General features: G+C 36.3%; 1 protein-coding gene across 1 annotated transcript in view; it reads left to right on the plus strand.

Annotated features, from left to right (window-relative positions):
- The window catches only part of EXOC5 (exocyst complex component 5), a 73,555-nt gene that overhangs the window by 20,470 nt on the left and 34,708 nt on the right, over nucleotides 1-18,377 (plus strand). The window contains exons 2-5 of the mRNA XM_037832635.1: nucleotides 11,087-11,181; nucleotides 11,954-12,101; nucleotides 13,986-14,180; nucleotides 17,190-17,254. Of these exons, the coding sequence (XP_037688563.1) occupies nucleotides 11,087-11,181; nucleotides 11,954-12,101; nucleotides 13,986-14,180; nucleotides 17,190-17,254 (503 nt within the window). The remainder of the gene's footprint in view (nucleotides 1-11,086; nucleotides 11,182-11,953; nucleotides 12,102-13,985; nucleotides 14,181-17,189; nucleotides 17,255-18,377) is intronic.

The following is an 18,377-nucleotide window of genomic DNA, read 5'->3' on the forward strand; positions in this document are numbered from 1 at the left end:
AGTGCTCCAGTGAACTAATTCAGACCCTCTCTGAATGGGCGGGGCCACACCTTCATGGAAATTATCCAACCAGAGTTATCATCCACAGTTGGGTGGGGCCTATTTCCATGGAAACAACCGAATCCAAACTTGCAACTTAATGCCCACTAATATGTCTGCCCCCACAAGATTGTATCAAAGAACATGGCTTTTTCTGGGGGACGTAGTATATACAAATTGGTACAATACCCAAAAGAGTTGAAAGCAGGGACTCAAACATATATTTGCACAATGTTGTTTAACAGTGGCATATTCACAGTCACCAAAACATGAAAGCAACTGAAGTGTCCATCAACTAATGGATGGATATACAAAATGTCGCATATACACACAATGGAATATTATTCAGCCATAAAAAAGAACAGTGTTCTGATACATGCATCAATGTGGATGAACCTTGAAGATAACCACATTGAGTAAATAAGCCAGAGACAAAAGTATAAATATTGTGTGATCTCACTGATAAGAAATAAGTAGCATAGGCAAACTCATAGGGTTAGAATTTAGAATATAGATTACCAGGGAATGGGTTAGAAGGAGGGAATGGGGAGTTAAAGCTTAAAATGTACAGTTTCTATTTGGGTTGATGGAAAAGTTTTGTTAATAGATGGTGGTGGTAGTTGCATAACACTGTAAGTGTAATTAACAACACTGAATTATATGTTTGAATGTGGTTAAAAGGGAAATATTAGGTTGTATATATATTACTAGAATTAAATTTTTTTAAAAAAATTGTTGGGACTGCAGAATACAGTGAATCCTAAGTTAAACCATGGACTTTAATAGTATAATTATAAAAATGTGCTTTCATCAAATGTAACAAATGTACGACACCAATGCAAGGTGTCAATAAAAGGGTGGTATGTAGGAACCCTGTATTCTATGCATGATTTTTCTGTAAACCGATAACGTCTCTAATATTAAAAAAATAAGGGGAGGTGGTAGATTAAGACATTCCCAGATAAACGAAAGCTGAGGGAGTTCCTCACCATTAGACTGGCCCTACATGAGATGCTAAAGACAAGTCTGCAGGTTGAAAGGAAAGGACAATAGACAATAGATTGATGCCACATGAAGAAAACAGATCTGTGGTAAGGGTAACAACACAGTAAATATAAGTGCCTGTACTACTGTATTTTGGTATGTAACTCCACATTTTACATCCTGCAGGATATAAGAGGAGATGCATAAAATGTAATGATAAATCATTGGCTTTGGACTCTTAATGTATAAACATGTAATTTATGACAAGAACTCCACAAGGGTGGAGGGACGAAGAGGTCCTAGGAACATAGTTTGTGTATTGAAATTAAGTTGGTATCAAAGTAAACATGATTGTTCAGCTTTCAGTTGTTAAAATTTAAGCACTCTGATAACTATAAAGAAAATATCGTAGAATATGCATGCTCATAGATGAGAAAATAGAGCACTGGTTACCAGGGTCGGGAGGGGGAGTGGGGTTTAATGCATAATAAGTGTAGAGTTTCTGTTTGGGGAGATGGGAAAGTTTTAGTAATGCAAGGCGGTTACATTACCGCCATGTTATAATTGTGTGGCTAATCCCACTGAATGGTACACTTCAGAATGGTTGAGATGGGCAAGTTTTTGTTGCATATATGTTTCCATAATTAAAAAAAGAAAAAGGGAAAGAAAGAGCAACTTATGAGACAGTGACAGTTAAGTACATTGCATGATCCAGGACAGGGAGGAGAAAAGGCTCAAAATGACAATGTTAGAACTTAGGAAAAAAATTGTAATATAGACTCTAAGCTTTATATCAGTATTAAATTTCTTGAACTTGGTAACAGCACTTAATGTGGTTGCATATGTGAATATCCTTGTTCTTAGGAAATGTACATGGAATTATTAAGTGTTCAAGGAGCATGATGTATATGGTCTACACCAAAGTGTTCAGAAAATGGATTAGTAGATAGGTGGCTAGATAGAATGATAGAGTAAATGTGGCAAAATGTCAAAATTGATGGATCTGGGTATCTGGGAGTGCGGGTAGGGATATGTTGGAGTTCTCTGTAAAAATGTTTGGGTATTTCCGTTTTCCTAGTGTACAGTTACTCAAGTAAATGGCCATGGCTGTTTTTGGGGGAAGGAATGGAGGAGTCATTGCTGTGAATATTTGCCAACATACTGCAGGGTACTCCCTCCTGTAAATCTGGCCTCCTTTTCAATCACTGGCGTGCGGGGTGGGGGGGGGGTAGGTAATATTTTATACACTACAATACATTGGTACTAGCTCTGAACTCTCACTACCCTTTCTGACCTCATCCACAGCTGTTCTCCCCTTCACTTACCCTGCTCTAATCACACTGACCTCTTACCATTACTTGCATATTGTTTGTTTCCAGTGCTTAGAGTATTCCTCCCCTAAATCTTTACATTCCTTTGCTACATTCTGGTCTTTGCTCAAAATCTTTTTTTTTTTTCTTTGAACTTGCCTAATCATTCCGATCAAAAGTAATCTCACTCTTACCCATCTCTTCTGTATCCTCTTTAATTTTCCTCATAGTACTTACTACCTTATTTATCTGCTCATCTGTCTGACTGTCACTTTCCCCTACTTAATCCATAGAAGCAGAGATTTTTTTTTCTGCCTTGTTTATTGCTATCTACTCTGTAGCATGTAGTAGACTCTTATTATTTGTTGAATGAAGGAATACTGTATTTTGAGAGAATTGAAAATATTTCATATGAAAAAATGCTTATTTTTCATGTCGTTAATATGTATCTATTGATTTATATATGTTTAAACATGTCATTTAGTAATGCTGATACATTGAAATTCAAGAACAGTATAATATGTTTAATTGAAAACAGCAGTTACTCAATAGCTAATAAATTAAATGAAATTAATAATACATGAGAGGTGAGGAAGATGGCAGATGAGGAGAGTCAGGGCAAAAAAGTCTCTGTGAAAAAAGACTAGATAAAAGACAAAGTGTTCCGGAATACAAGTTCCAGCATTGCACTGACTGGACAAGGTCTGCTAAATCCATAGGGACTGTACACTTGGTGAAACCGAGAATCTGCGTTCAGAAACGAGTGAGTGAGGCTGCTAGGGAGCCAGCAGCCATGCACAGTCAGGAGAAACCGGGGTTGGCATTTGGAGAGGGATTAGTTTAAAAACGCCAAAAGTGGCTGCAGTTCTGGCAGCGACAGCCACGCAGTCAAGCATAGGGGCAGTGCCTTCCGCACCCCAGACATCTGCCTCAGTATCTGGCACGGACATAGCCTTTCGAACACCCGCAGCTAATTGTCCTGAAGCTAGGAAGGCAGAGGCCCGCAAAAAGGGGGAAATTACCATGCCCCCATACAGCCATCTTGTCAGCGGGCTGGGAATGCCCTTGCATGGCACCATGGCCCAGAGCTACTCTGCACAGTCAAGTGCGGTGGGAAGTGCCTTCCAAACCCAGGGCACCCACCTCAGTGTCTGGCGTGGATAATAGCCTTTCGCACATCCACAGCTAATTGTCCTGGAGCTAGGAAAGTGGAGGTCTGCTGAATGGGGAATTTTCCATGCCCTGTATAGCCAACCTCTCAGCAGTCTGGGAACACCCCTGTGCAGTGCAGCAACCCAGCACTTCCCTTGGAGACTGCTCTCACCTGTGATGCTGTGCTGTCTTCCCCCCACGGAGGACCTTGGAGGTGGGACCTGCACGGAAGTCTCAGGGGCCCTACACCAATACCAGGGACTTGTGGGTCCGTGGCAGAGACACAGTCTGGGGAGACTGAGCCAAAGGTTTGGACTCCTGCAACAGTTTTAAGTCTCCAGGAATGCCTGGGAGATTTGATTCTTAAAGCCACCCTCCCTTCCTAACCACTCAGACACACCCCCCACATACAGTGCTGGCAGCACCAAGTACACACAAATTTGGAACACTGATTGGACCCCACTCACCACATAGACAAAGTTGGGGAGAACTGGCTTGAGGGTAGAAGGTGGCTTATTGGCGTCGTCTGCTGGTAACTCAGAGAAAGTGCACTCCACCAAGCTGTAGCTTTGACAAATTAGAGATAATTATTCAAATAAGCTTGCATATCCTAAAAGAACCCTTTCAAGATAAGCAAATGCCAAGAGGCCAAAAACAGCCGAAAATTTTAAAGCACACGAAGAGACCAGAAGATGTGGATAATCGAAACCCAAACACCCAGATCAGAAGATCAGAGGAGACACAGTACTTGGAGCAATTAATCAAAGAATTAATGACAAACAACGAGATCACGGCACAGGATATAAAGGACATGAAGAAGACCCTAGAAGAGCATAAAGAAGAATTTGCAAGAGTAAATAAAAATGTAGAAGATCTTATGAAAATAAAAGAAACTGTTGATCAAGTTAAAAAGATTCTGGATACACACAGTGCTACATTGGAGGAAGCTGAGGAGAGAATCAGTGAGCTGGAAAAGGCCAGAATGGACAGTGAAAGTACAAAAGAAAGAATGGGGAAAAATTGAAAAAATCAAAATGGTCCTGAGTGATATGATGAAAACACAAATCACACAAATATAAGAATCATTGGTGTTCCAGAAGGGGAAGAGAAGGGTAAAGGTCTAGAAAGAGTATTCAAAGAAATTGTAGAGGAAAAATTCCCAGACCTTCTAAACAACATAAGTACACAAGTCATAGATGCACAGCTAACTCCAAACAGAATAAATCCAAATAAACCCACTCTGAGAGATTCTGATCAGATTGTCAAATGCTGAAAAGAAGAAGGAAGTTCTGAAAGCAGCAAGAGAGAAGCAGTTCACCACATACAAGGGAAACAACGTAAGACTAAGCAGTGACTACTCAGCGGCCACCATGGAGGCGAGAAGGCAGTGCTATGACATATTTAAAATTCTGAGAGAGAAAAATTGCCAACCAAGACTTCCTTATCCAGCAAAGCTCTCCTTCAAATTTGAGGGAAAGCTTAAATTTTTCACAGACAAACAAATTCTGAGAGAATTTACTAACAAGAGACCTGCCCTACTTGAGATATAAAGGAGCCCTACCGCTAGAGAAACAAAGGAGAGAGAGGTATAGAGAAAGGTTCAGAACTAAAGACACTCATCTTCGACATAGGGACACAAAGAAATTGAAAGTGAAAGGATGGAAAAAATATTTCATGAAAGCTACAGCCAAAAGAAAGCAGGAGTAGCAGTATTAATCTCAGATAAGATAGACTTTAAATGCAAGGATGTTATGAGAAACAAAGAAGGTCACTACATACTAATGAAAGGGACAATTCAACAAGAATAAATAATAATCATAAATGTTTATGCACCCAATCAAGGTGCACCATAATACATGAGACAAACATTGGCAAAACTAAAGGAAGCAATAGATGTTTCACAATAATTGTGGGAGACTTCAATACATCACTCTCTCCTATTGATAGATCAACCAGACAGAGGACCAATAAGGAAAGTGAAAACCTAAACAATCCGATAAATGAATTTGAATTAATGGCCATATATAGAACATTGCATCCCAAATCATCAGGATACACATTCTTCTCTAGTGCTTATGGAACTTTGTCCAGAATAGATCATATGCCGGGCCATAAAACAAGCCTCAGTAAATTTAAAGAGATTGAAATTGTTCAAAGCACATTCTCTGATCACAATGGAATACAATTAGAAGTCAGTAACCATCAGAGACTTAGAAAATTCACAAATATTTGGAGGTTAAACAACATGCTCCTAAACAATCAGTGGGTTAAAGAAGAAATAGCAAAAGAAATTGCTAAATATATAGAAATGAATGAAAATGAAAACACAACGTATCAAAACTTATGGGATGCAGCAAAGGCAGTATTGAGGGGGAAAGTTATAGCTCTAAAATGCATACATTAAAAAGGAAGAAAGAGCTAAAATTAAAGAACTAATAGAGCAACTGAAGAAGCTAGAAATTGAACAGCAAACTAATCCTAAACCAAGTAGAAGAAAAGAAATAACAAGGATTAAAGTAGAAATAAGTGACATGGAGAACAACAACAACAACAAAAATAGAATAAGTAACACCAAAAGTTGGTTCTTTGAGAAAATCAACAAGATTGACAAGCCCCTAGCTAGACTGACAAAATAAAAAAGAGAGAAGGCCCAAATAAATGAAATAATGAATAAGAGAGGTGACATTACTGTGGATCCTGATGAAATTTAAAAATTATAGGAGTATACTATGAACAACTGTATGCCAAAAAACTAGATGATTTAGAGGAAATGGACAATTTCCTGGAAACACATGAACAACCTAGACTGCTCAGAGAAGAAATAGAAGACCTCAACCAAATAATCACAAGCAAAGAAGTTCAATCAGTCATCAAATTAAATTAAATTTGCCAAATCCTCCACTGGGATATCATACCGGTCTATTAACAAGGCTTTTCCCAAACCTCAGCTTCTCTCTTTCCTCAGGGCTTCCTATATGTACTCTAACCATGCCACTAAAACTTTAGCCTGCATCAGAATCATCTGGAGGGCTTGTCAAAACACAAGTTCCTGGTTCCCATCCCCAGAGATGCAGATTCTGTAGGTGTGGGGTAGGGTCCAACATGTGCTTCTCTAACAAGCTCCCAGGTGATGCTAATGTCCCTACACTTTGGCCACTACTGCTCTGATTGACTTCTGTAGAGCACAGCTCTGCCCGTGGCCCTCCCCTGTTCTCGATTCTCCAGTGGCTCCCTAGTACTGACAGGATAAATTCCAAAGTTATTCATTCTGGAATTCACATGGCTTCCTGGAGGAAGAGGCAAATTTAAGACTCTGTAGATGTGGACCAGTTAGGATGGAGGGAGGACAGACTTATGATGGCATTAGCAAAGCCCTGAGGCCACAATCAGAGGAATACACGCTAGGAAGGGCATAGCAGGCAGCCAGCTCACTGTGGGGGCCACATGGGTACATCCATGCCTGACTGTGTCCCTTCCTCCATGTCTCTACATTGTTGAATCCTGGTCCGCACCCGCTTGTCTGTCCCAGGCATCTCTGTGTGTTTCTCTGCTCCTATCTCTGTGTCCACATCTTGTCTGTCTCCCCAGTGCTGTGTCTCTGTCTTTGTCCTCACCTATGTCCTTGTTCCTAGATCCCTGTTTGAGTTCCAGTCTCTATAAATGTTTAGTTGTTAGTGACTTGGTGGAACCCTCATAAGGCCAGCAGTTATGGTCCACACTTGCTCATGCAAAGTCAGATTATTTATTTTTTTAGATGGTTGTATTCACACACCATACATTCCATCCTAAATAAACAATCAGTGGTTCCCTCTGTAATCACATAGTTATGCATTCACCACCACTATCTATGTAAGGATGACATTTCCATTTCTTCCACAAAGAAAGAGGAAGAGGCAAAAAAAAAAAAAAAAAAAGTAAAAAGAAAAGGAAAGAAAAAAATGACAACTAAAAAGCAACAAAAGAAAAAGTAAAATTAAAATAAAATATAATGAAAAAGTCAGACACCACCACCAATGCCAAGAATCCCATACCCCTCCCTTGTATCCCCCGTATAGATGTTTAGCTTTGATATATTGCCTTTGTTACAATTAATGGAAGCATATTACAATGTTCCTATTAACCGTAGACTCTAGTTTGCATTGATTATATTTTTCCCCAGTATCACCCCATTTTTAACACCTTGCAGAGTTGACACTCATTTGTTCTCCTTCATGTAAAAACATATTTGTACATTTAATCACCGTCATTGACCACTCTAGTTTTCACTAAGTTATACAGTCCCAGTCTTTTTTTTTATCCTTCCTTCTGGTATCCTACATGCCCCTAACCTTCCTCTAGCAATCATACTCACAGTCATCTTTGTTCAGTGTATTTACATTGTTGTGCTACCATCACCCAATATTGTGCTCCACACTTCTCTCTCCTGTCTTTTCCTATCTGCCTGCAGTGCTCCCTTTAGTATTTCCTGTAGGGCAGGTATCTTGTTCAGAAATTCTCTTAGTGTCTATTTGTCTGAGAATAGTTTAAACTCGTCCTCGTTTTTGAAGGACAGTTTTGCTGGATTTAGAACTCTTAGTTGGTAGTTTTTCTCCTTTATTATCTTATATATATCATACCACTACCTTCTTGCCTCCATGGTTTCTACTGAGAGAAAGTCTTTTTGAGCTTTCCTTGTATGTGATGCTTTGCTTTTCTCTTGCTGCTTTCAGAATTCTCTCTGTGTCTTTGACATTTGATAATCTGATTATTACGTGTCTTGGCATAGGTCTCTTCGATCTGTTCTGTTTGGAGTGTGCTGTACTTCTTGGATCTGTAATTTTATCTCTTTCATATGAGATGGGAATTTTTCAGAGATTATTTCCTCCATTTTTGTTTCTGCCCCTTTTCCCTTCTCTTCTCCTTCTGGTACACCTGTGACACATTCACATGCTTCATGTTGCCTTTCATTTCTCTGAGATGTTGCTCTTATTTTTCCATTCTTTTCCCTGTCTGTTCTTTTGTGTGTAGCATTTCAGATGTCCTGTCCTCCAGTTCATGACTCTTTCCCTCTGCCTCTCAAGTCTGCTATTATATGTATCCATTGTGTTTTTCATCTCTTGTGTTCCCCGTAAGTTCTACTGTTTTTTCAAACTTTCGAGTTCTTCCTTACATTCACCCAATGTCTTTTTATATCCTTCATCTCTTTTGCCATATCTGCCTTCAGTTCATTGATAGATTTTTTAATTGATTTAGATTTGTTTGATTAATAATTAGTTGTATCTTAGTTGAAGTGTAAGTTTGTTTCTTTGACTGGGCCATATTTTCATTTTTGCTAGTGTGATTTATAATTTTTTGTTTTCTTGGCCTCTGGTTTCCTTGATTACCCCAAGCAGATTTTCCCAGACCAGATGGGCCAGGTCTCAGGAGGAGGCTGTATTCAATATCAGATTTCCTTGAGGGTGAGACGCAGAAGATGGACTGACTTTCCTTTAGGCCTCTTGACACTGTGCTTTTCCTGTCCTGCCCAGCAGGTGGAGCTTGTTAGCCTGCAGCTCCCCACCAGTGTAAAGAGGTTTGGTATATTTAATTCTCTCTGGACCCTGTCCTGGCCATGCCCAAGGGTTTAAGAAGCCAAGCTTAAGTTGTTTCTGGGTCTCACCCTCCTTATCTTAGAGAAGATACACCCTTTAGGGAGTTATCTTCTACACTTGAATTCCTCCTTTGTCTCTCTGACTCTGTTAACTCCACCTTTACCTGGGTTAGTGCTGACAATTGAAAATGCCTGAGGCTTTCTCTAATGAGCTACTTAAAATGAGAGAAAAAAATAAAGAGAAAAGAGAAAAAAAAATCAGGGGAAAAGAAAGAAGGCCCCTTTTCAGAGCCAATCTCCAGCTGGTCAGTCAGTGTTGGTACCTGGTTCTCTGTGCCCCTTTTCTTTGGATACAGCCGTTTTCCATTATTCTGAGCTCAGCTGGCTCCAAAAGCCTCTGCTTTTATTTAATTATTTGTTTGTTTTTATTTTTATTTTTTTCCGTCAGCCCTGCCTCCTTTCCTCCGGGAGGAATCTCAGGTTCCTTTCCTGTTTGCTTTGGGTTTATCTATGCGTGTAACTTGTATTCAGTAGTCCATGTTTGCTAATTAAAACCACAGTTGGAGCTTGGTTGAGTTACTTTCCCTCGCTTCAGGTAACCTGCTTCTTTTTTCCAGAGGGAACGTTTCAGGTCAGTCTGCCATACCATTGGGGGGGGGGGGGTGCCAGCGCTGCAGTTAGGGGAGCTTTACTTACATTTCTATGCTCCAGTCTCAACCATTCCACCCATTTCAGGCTGGTGTACGATGTGTGTCCAGTCACAGATGTCCCCCAACAGTTGTTGCAGACTATTTACTAGTTGTTCCTGGTTGTTTACCAGTTGCTCTAGAGGACTAACTAAATTCCACACCTCTCTATGCACCATCTTGCCCTACCTCCACTATTGCAGTTTTAATTTATGTTTTTTTCCCTATTAGACCATGAATTTCTTGAGTCTGTTTTTTACACTTTTTATTCCATAATATAACAATGCTTGGCACTGAAAGTTTTTTGTTGAATAAATGTTTATCAGTGAAAAGTATTAAATGGAAAATTTTACAGATACAAATTCAAACTGGAATCCCCAGTAGCTAGCAATTTAAGTTATGTGCCATTGTAGACAATAGTGGGCATCCATTTGCCTGAAAGCGGTTGGATGCCAAGTATGTAAATTAGTGTGTATTAGTCAAAACATGTATTATTTGCTGATGGTGAACATTTGATTGAGATGTCTGTTCTAATATCTTTTTGTAAAGTTATTATTTTTGCCCTGAGAAAATTAGAGCATTTTGTATCCTGCCTTTTTCATCTGATATTAATTATATTGTGAAAAATTTTCCTCATTTTATTATGTTTTTTACAACATGATTTTAATAGGTGCATAGTCTTTCATCCTGTAAATTTGTCATTTATGCCTTTGTTGAATATTTATGTAAACAGTTTTTCAGTATTATACATAATGTTTCATTGAACATTCTGCAAAAATTGTTTTGTTCATATTTGTTTTCCCTTTAGAATTTTAAAAGTAGAATTTTTGGGTTAAAGGTTATGAGCATTTGTAACACTATCGATACATTTTACCAAATTGTCCTCCAAAAAGATAAAAACTGCTAACATTTCTAACAATAGCAAGAGAGAAATGTCAGCTTACCCTCTCCTGCATTGCATCTTACAATTAAAAAAAAAGATTGTTGTCACTTTTCAAGGTGGAAAACAAGTGATAATTTGACTATTTGATTATGAATCAGGCTGTGTATTTTTCATGATTCTTGGCCGTTTGTATTTCTTTTATAAATTGCCTGTTTTTGTTCTTTGCTCATTTTTCTGTTGGGGCATTCTATTTGGTCATTACTACTGTTCTTGTATTCTGATATCTTAATTTTCATCAAGTAATTTTTTTTTAATGACTGAGAAAAATCTTGTATATTAATGATACAAATGTATTTAAATAATTAGTAACTTAATTTCATTTATGTTTTTACATGGTAGAGCTCTGTTTTTCTTTTGTAAGTGGTATAAAACTTTGTTAAAGAATATTTATTTTGTAAACTAGGAGCCTTTTGTGGCAGATGAGTATATTGAACGTCTTGTATGGAGAACCCCGGGAGGAGGTTCTAGAGGAGGAGCAGAAGCTTTTGATCCAAAAAGGTGAAGTAAAAATATGTTTATTTCATAGATCCAATCAAGTACAAATTTATTTTTGGAATAGAGGTAACTGTTGGGTTCCCTTCTTAATGTTCATGTAAAGGGATTTTAGTTAACAATTGGCTAACAAAAGATAAGCAATCTAAACTGAGCTTTAGAAGTTTGGGATTGTGCATTTCCTTTCATTTTAGAGAAGGTCTTTAACTGGTGTGAGGGAAGAGCTTTTATTGAGTATAAGAATTTAATTTTTTTCAATTTTAAGAAATTAGAAAGGGTTGTTTAAGCTGCTAAAAAAAAATAACATGTTGAATATGTTGTTTCAAGTACAGTTATGAATCAGTGGAGCAGAAAATCACTGTAACCCTAAATGCACAGTATTATTTTTATGTAGTACATGTACCTTCTTGATTGTTTCAAATAGGCTACAAAGTTGGTTTCTACTCTAGAAGTTAATGGGGAGTCTCGGTGAGGTTTTCATTCACTGCAGAGATAATCCACTGAAAAGTTAATTGAAGATTGGCTGTATTTTGAAAGTTATGTTTGTTTTAAAACTATATGCTTAGACAGAGCTGTGCAGCATTCATAAAGTAACCCAGAGTACTTGATCTCATTGATTAAAGAAATTCCTAATAAGCTGCTACCAAGAAAATTCACGTGACCGTCTCTAGCTCAAGGAACTCTTCTTAAGACTTTATTTGTAATTGTAAGTGAACTGGTAAGCTCCTAACAAGTAATCATAGCTGGGTTGATACATATTGTATCTTTCCTCTATTAGATTATTAGAAGAATTTGTAAATCATATTCAGGAACTCCAGGTAATGGATGAAAGGATTCAAAGGAAAGTAGAGAAACTAGAACAACAATGTCAGAAAGAAGCCAAGGAATTTGCTAAGAAGGTACAGGAGCTCCAAAAAAGCAATCAGGTACACATTTAGCTAAGCATTGAATAGTTTATGTAGTCTGTAATGTCTTTATTTCTTTCCTGTTTTAAGTTCTTTTAAAAATCTAGTGAAATGACAGTAATTGTGGAGTTATCTCTTTATTGCTCCCCTCCCATTGTTAACTATTGCCTATTATCACCTACTTGTGACCTTGGCTTGCTACTGAATTTTGGTTTGGGATGAGAGTACTTCTGTCTCAGAAAGTGATACCCAGCTTGGTATGATCTTTTCTTCCCCTCTGACAGCCCAGATTTTCAAGGATGACACTTCAGCTGACTTGCACTTTTAGGGGCTCTTTATTAGCTTGAATATTTAGGCAATTATTTGCATTTTCTTTGAATCGTAACACAAAGTAGCATAAGACCAACTGTTGCCTGGATCAGATTTTTTTCTAGAGGAACCCTGGTCTGAGAAGTTTCACAAAAGCTGTGAGTATATGTCCCAGTGAGAATTCTAGTGTTACTCTGAGAAAAGCAGATGCAGAACTCTCCCTTCATCTATTCTGGAGTAAAATCAAGCCACTAGATTTGCTCTGGGGTTAAGTAGGCCAAGCTTCTTAGCCGCTCCTAGGCCCTAAACTTAATCTGGAACTTCTGAACCATTTTCACAGCCCAGGCCTGATCTGGCATTTGACTGCCCTTTCTAAGTATAGTATGAGGAGCATTGTTTAGCTCTGCTACCTACCAGAGACAATTTGTTCTTTAGTGTAAGGGATTATCAAATTGGTTTCTGTTAAAATTTCATCTATTTTGGATTCTTTCACTTAAGTATTTATGTCTGTAAGAAAATATTTGATAAGGAAGTCATTAATTTAAATAAGATGGGGAATGTGGGTTTTCAGGGTGGGGAAGCAGGGTTGTTGATGTGTTCTTAAATAGTTATGGTGATGGTTACCAACATTCCTAATGCAATTACCCTTGGAAATAATAATAGCATTAATGGTTAAACTAACAGGTTCTGGAGCCAGCCTGCCTGAGTTTGAATCACAGCTCTGCAACTTATTATTTACATAATCTCAAGCACCTTAACCTTTCTTTCTTCAGTTTTTCATCTGTAAAGTGGGTTGTTGTGAGGATAAAGTAAGTTAATACATGTAATATGCTTAGAACAGTGTCTAGCACGGAAGTCCTCAATAAGTGTTAACAGCTTCCCTCCCCATCCCTCAGTTTAAAGTTAGAACGAACGAACCATATTTAACTATCAATTTTATTAGCAGCAATGGTAAAGCATTTGTTGCACGCAATATTTGTGTGCCATAGGATAATCAGTGTACCCTGGGAGAAAGGGAAGAATATTCTAGGAAGTAATGTACCTTTGCCTCTGTAGAATTACTGCAGTTTTTTCTGTTTTCAAAGCAGGAGAAAAACAATTTTTATTTCATATGTAGTATTAGCATTGCTCTTTAAATAACTAAAATATCTCTTATATACTCTATTTCTAATCAGTTTCTTTTACCTCTGACATTTTGACTCTCTTTTTGTCTAGTAGCAAAAGAATCAATTCTTCAGGTGTCTTGTCCCTTTGATACTTAGTTCTTTGTTTTCAGAGTCATTATTTAGGGCTAAATGGTCCTGGGTACTTTGTTAAGCAGGATAGATAGTAACTTTAAAATTAATAAATGTGTTTATAATAAAATATGATTATTTTAATAGTTAAAGGTGTAAATGTTTGCAACTTGGTGAAAAAGTTTTCAGATCATGTTATGCTACTGAACATGAATTTTTTTTTAGATTGTGTCATATGTAACTATGTTATCTTTAGTTACCTAAGTTAGAGAGTAACAATGAGATTAGTTATTAAGTTTTAATATGTATCAACTTACAAACAGGATTCTCTGTATTTTATGCTTATGCATGTTTTTCCTAGGTTGCCTTCCAACATTTCCAAGAACTAGATGAGCACATCAGCTATGTAGCAACTAAGGTCTGTCACCTTGGAGACCAGTTGGAGGGGGTAAACACACCAAGACAACGGGCAGTGGAAGCTCAGAAACTGATGAAATACTTTAATGAGTTTCTGGATGGAGAATTGAAATCTGATGTTTTTACAAATTCTGAAAAGGTAAGTATGGTAGAAAGATGAAAGCAAATCACAGCATTAATAACATTGTCCTAATTATAAGCTACAAATATTACTCTCCAGAGTTCTGAAGTGTAAATTACCACACTTGTCTGCATATTGCTAATGAAGTGTTGATATTCAAATATTTAACTGGGTTGATGGCCCATATGAAATTATGTGCCATTTAGAAATGCTGAAGTAACTGTGTTCATAAATATTTCTTTTCCATAAGTACCTTCTAATGTTAACAGAGTACCTATAGTTTTTGAATAATTATATTCCACTGGGCAGTCTGACTTAAGTAAGCTGTAATGTCTTTCTGTACAAAGAATTCAGAGCTGCTAGTTATTTTTTTAATTCTTGAATATTGATTCCAAATAATTAAAGCATAGTTTGGGCCAAGGAGAATTGAAAAATCTGAATTAATTGTTTATGTTAAGCTTTTCTTAGCACTAGTCACTTAATTGTAGTTTAAGGGTACATGATATTGGCTGCTGTACAGTCTTGTAAGAAGTAGTTTACTCACTTTCTTCCCCTAAGTAAGGGAAAAAAAATCAGAAGGCATGAAAAAGGAGACGCTCTTATGGGTAGCATATGCACATAGTAACATTGTCCACTAACGTAATAAATACAGTCTTCCTGAATTATTCCAAATTTACTTCATAGAATATCTTAGATAGTGCTATGTTAAAAGCTAAGTAAGTATGAAAAATCAACAACATCTGTGAATAGGATGCTTAGGGTTTTAGAGTTTATCATTTTTAGAGATCTTGGAAAAATAGGCTTCATATGTATAGATAATTTGTCTAAGAAAAGTATTTTAAAGAATGTGTTTCAGTAATTATATTTGTGTTATAAAGTAAAAGTGATAAAATTAGATTTGTAAAACACTGGCAGTATCTAGCTTTTGCACATTTACGTGATTTTTCTGTATAAAAGTGTACACAAGGCTTGAACACTGAACTGTTTTTCAGGATTGTTTATGAAATGTTTTGTTTTTATTTTATAAGTTTTCTAAAAATAGGCATACATATTTATATTAAATTATTAAAATTTATTTTATAATATACATATAAAAATGTTTTATATATAAAATAATTGTATATAATTCAGGTCATACCTGTTGGGTTGTTCAGTGTATTTATGCTCTATTATAACCAAAACGCAGATATTTTACCCAGTGTGAGCTGGCTTGTCTATTTGAATGCCATTCAAAGCAGGCATTTGGATTTTGATCGATTAACTTATTTTTAACCTGTTTTGTATTTTTTTGTGATGTTTTACATCATGAAATTATATTCCTTGCTCTTTATACTTTTTAATTATTCTCAAGTAATTGTGTAGCTCTATTATTATTGTCTCTTAATTTTTGAGGTCTTACTTGAAAGAAAAAATATTTCTATTCTTATGAGTTCATTCACTTGGTCACTCAGCTATTTGTAATTATTTAGGAATAGGTATAGACTAACAGAGTGTTTAAGCTAATTTCTCTTAATTTGTTGTTGAGTTGTAGGAGTTCTTTAAAAAAATATTAATGTTAAACCCTTATCAGATACGTGGTTTCTAAATATTCTCTCCTATTCTGTAGGTTGTTTTTTTACTTTCACGATAAATTCCTTTGATGCACAGAAGTTTTAAATTCTGAAGTCCCATTCATCTATTTTTTTTTTTTCCTTTTGTTGCTTGTGCTTTTGGTGGAAAGTTGCAGTAGTAATTTTAGCTGATGGACCTAAGGGCTAAAAACTGTGCTTTAACAGGGTTTTTTTGTTTTGTTTTGTTTTTTCCCGAAATAGTTAGCTGTGGGGATTCAATAAAACAAACATTATTTATTGCTACACTACTTACTCTATTAAGTGAAATTTACAAACAGCACTTAATGAAAGCATCCATCCTGTAAAAGAACAAGGACAAACTCCTGGAGAAAACACAGAGCTGGCTGTTAGCCAGGCAGTTTCCTTCTGAAGGGAGATAGATATTGGTCGCTAGTATGACTAAATGGCATGGTGAAAAATGGTACTGCAGTGATACTTGTGCCCATGCACAGCAGGATAGAACGACTGTTGGTAACTGAAAATGACAGTGACGTGCTGACTAGGAAAGAAGAGGTAACTGAAGCAGAAATGTTGTATTCGTTATCAGTTGGAGCAAGAGACCCCAACAGTCCTTGCTGTTGTTATCCACAGTTTCTTGCCAGATTTCAAATGGCTACTTATGTAGAAATATCTATATTGATGTTCTTAGCTCTTCCTTCCCATTTGTAAGAGTCTTTGAATGATCATAAACTGTTATTGAACTGTTAACACTTTACTCTGTGCCAAATAAAACTTAGTACTAATGGGAAATTTAAAGAAAAAGTGAACATTATATAAATACCATATACTGTGGTATGAAGAACAGTCAAAAATCTGCATTTTCAGAACTTGAGGCCCTTTGTCTAAGTCCTTTACTTTTACAGTTTGAATAAGTACACACATATACTTTGTTTTATTCCAGAGACTTTATATTAAACTTTATCTTTGCCTTTAGAACATGTTATAAATTTAATGTTCACTACATAACAGAGAATTTTGTTTTGTTCTGTTTTATTAACTTAGCTTAAAGTAGGATATATATGAAGCAGTATGACCTAAATTATTTTTATAAACTTTATCCTTTTTGTATTCATAAACTTGTAATAGACTTACACTTCTGCTTTCAGCCTGCAATGATTTGAATTTTTTCAGAATAATCTCGAATTGCGAGTTCTCCTTCGATGGGGATTGTAGCCTCATAAAATTACAAAATTCTAGTATTCTAGAAAGAGAAATGTTTATTTTAATGTCTCATTATTGGTAATTCCCCACATGTATTCCTGTTGCTTACAAGGTTTTATTTGTTGTGGATTTTTAAAAGAAAATTGTTTGGGGGCAGTACTGTGGGCGTTATTACTATTTTCAAAAATACAATTAATTTGGGGGATGAATAAGGTGTTTTTTTTTTAATTTTTATTTATTTATTTACTTTTAATAGATAAAGGAGGCAGCAGACATCATTCAGAAGTTGCACCTAATTGCCCAGGAGTTACCTTTTGATAGGTATATCTTATTTCTCAAGATACTTTATTTCTCAAGGGCTAATTTGAATATATGTTGTACTTTATAAAATAAAGTTGTATTTTTCCTTGAATGATTTTCTTTTCCTGTTAATTCAAGAATTTATTGAGCACCTTCTTTGTACAAGACACACTATAAAATAGTTGATTGAAAAAATATGATCTATTCTTAATATCTAAATTTAATGATATATCCTGAAATAATTTCAGCCTTTTGTTTTTCTTCTGAAAAAAAGATTTGATGAAAGGGAAGTTTGAAATTGAGCAAAGTGAGATTTTGAATTTTCATTTTTTTGGACATCGAGATTCAGCATGGTAGGGGATAGGAAAAATTTAAGCATAGGGTAGGTCAGCTGCTTTTCTTAGGCTTTTTGGAATCTTGGTTACTTTTGAAAGCTGAAGAATGCTATAAACTTTTCTCAAATAATTAAGATATGCACAATTAGACTTTTTAGTCTGCCCATAGAACCCTTAATTCAAATTAAGAATCCCTGTTTTAGATGCAAGCCCCCAGAGCCATTGTTAAGTTAAGTATTAACAGTTTCATCCTAAAAGAAACTGTCTACTGAAAGGGAACATCTTTCATGATGTTCTCTAGTCCAGGTAATGTCAGATCCACTAATAAAATCTTGGTAGTAGAATGCCTCCCTCCCTCCTCGCCATGTGACTATCTGAAAAAAGTGTCTTTCCTTTGGAATTATCTGTTTTCTTTTGGTGATACATCAAGCTCTTCAGGTACAGATCAAATATAGATGTATTAATATACTAAAAGCTTGATGGTTATCTCCCAAACAAGTGGATTCCAAAATTGTATATTTTTTGCTCTCAATTCTTTATATCTTCTTAAAGGATTATCAGTAATGATCATCTGTCTTTATTTTGCTTTTATTAATAATCTTATCCTTGCCCAGCATTATGAATTTAACTTATTGTAATGATTCTTAAAGTCATCCATCAAAACTCCTCTTAAACTTTATCTTACTTGAGAATTAGACCATTTACTTAAATGGTTAAAATGTCTGGCTCAAAATAGGTGCTTGTTAATTGTTGGCTATATCTCCCACCTCTCTCTCCATCTTATTTTTCCCCTCCAAAACACATACATT

This window comes from Choloepus didactylus, chromosome 4, assembly GCF_015220235.1.
Source record: "Choloepus didactylus isolate mChoDid1 chromosome 4, mChoDid1.pri, whole genome shotgun sequence".
Lineage (NCBI taxonomy): Eukaryota > Metazoa > Chordata > Mammalia > Pilosa > Megalonychidae > Choloepus > Choloepus didactylus.